The sequence below is a fragment of the Nestor notabilis genome, unplaced genomic scaffold (genome assembly GCF_000696875.1).
Source record: "Nestor notabilis isolate BGI_N333 unplaced genomic scaffold, ASM69687v1 scaffold20469, whole genome shotgun sequence".
Lineage (NCBI taxonomy): Eukaryota > Metazoa > Chordata > Aves > Psittaciformes > Psittacidae > Nestor > Nestor notabilis.
Window position 1 is genome coordinate 3618 of NW_009943489.1, and position 1331 is coordinate 4948.

General features: G+C 54.9%; 1 protein-coding gene across 1 annotated transcript; it reads right to left on the reverse strand.

Annotated features, from left to right (window-relative positions):
- Positions 1 to 246: 246 nt before the first annotated feature.
- On the reverse strand, positions 247 to 1328 carry LOC104411531 (frizzled-2-like; the record flags this gene model as incomplete). Its single annotated transcript, XM_010021972.1, is given in 2 exon segments — positions 247 to 554; positions 557 to 1328. Coding segments are annotated over 2 exon segments (1080 nt in total), but the record flags the coding sequence as incomplete, so codon positions are not given.
- Positions 1329 to 1331: the final 3 nt, after the last annotated feature.

Genomic DNA, 1331 nt, shown 5'->3' on the forward strand with positions numbered 1-1331 from the left:
CTTTTTCTCTTTTCCCCCCTCCATTTTCTCCTTTTTCCCCCCCTCCTCTTTTACCACGTTTTAAATAGAAATATATAATTAATTTTACAAATGCTATTTACAGGTTTAATTACAAAAAAAAAATCAAAGAGAAAGAGACACCCTTCAGACGTTAATAAATCTAAAAATAAAAAATATATAATAACCCCACAAAAAAACCCCAATGGAAGGTGAAGGGCAGCAGCGGTGGCTGGGCACAGGGGGGGGTCACACCGTGGTCTCGCCCTGCTTGCTGTTGGTGAGTCGCGTGTAGAACTTCCTCCACGAGTGCAGGGTTTTACCCGACCATATCCAAAAGCCAGAGGTGATGCCCACGATCAGAGTCATGAGATACTTGATCATGTAGACGGTGAAGTCGGGGGTCATGCGGGGGGTGAAGTGGAGCGGGCAGGGAATGGCCAAGCTCTTGCAGTTCTGGCTGATCCAGCTGCGCTCCCAGTGCTCGCGGAAAGCCTGCTCGTAGAAGTAACACGCGATGACGATGGTGGCTGGGGCGGGGGAAAAGGCCAACCAGCAACCCTCTCGAGCTTCTCTGTTTTGGTCCCTCCATGTTTCATGATGGTGCGGATGCGGAAGAGGGAGACGAAGCCGGCCAGGAGGAAGGAGGTACCGATGAAGAGGTAGACGAAGAGCGGGGCCAACACGAAGCCCCGGAGAGGGTCGATGTTGTTGAGGCCCACGAAGCAGACGCCGCTCAGCAGGTCCCCATCGATCTGCCCCATGGCCAGGATGGTGATGGTCTTGACGGCTGGCACGGCCCAGGCGGCCAAGTGGAAGTACTGGGAGTTGGCCTCGATGGCCTCGTGGCCCCACTTCATGCCAGCGGCCAGGAACCAGGTGAGGGAGAGGATGAACCACCAGATCGAGCTGGCCATGCTGAAGAAGTAGAGCATCATGAAGAGGATGGTGCAACCTTCCTTCTTGGTGCCCTGTACCACTGTGCGGTAGCCATCCTCCTGGAAACGCTCGTTGCAGACCACCCTCTCCTCCAGCACAAAGCCTGCGATGTAGGCCACAGACACCATGGTGTAGCACCCTGAGAGGAAGATGATGGGTCGCTCGGGGTAGCGGAAACGCTGCATGTCCACCAGGTAGGTGGTGACGGTAAAGAAGGTGGAGGCACAACACAAGACGGACCAGATGAGGATCCAGATACGGGCAAAACGGATCTCATCCTCGTTGAAGAACATGTGGCCATCGGGACGGGTGGGCTCGCAGGGTGCCGCACAGTCCTTCTCACCCAAGAACTTGTAGTTGAGGTAGCTGGGCACCTTCAGTGCCCGCGGGCAGTG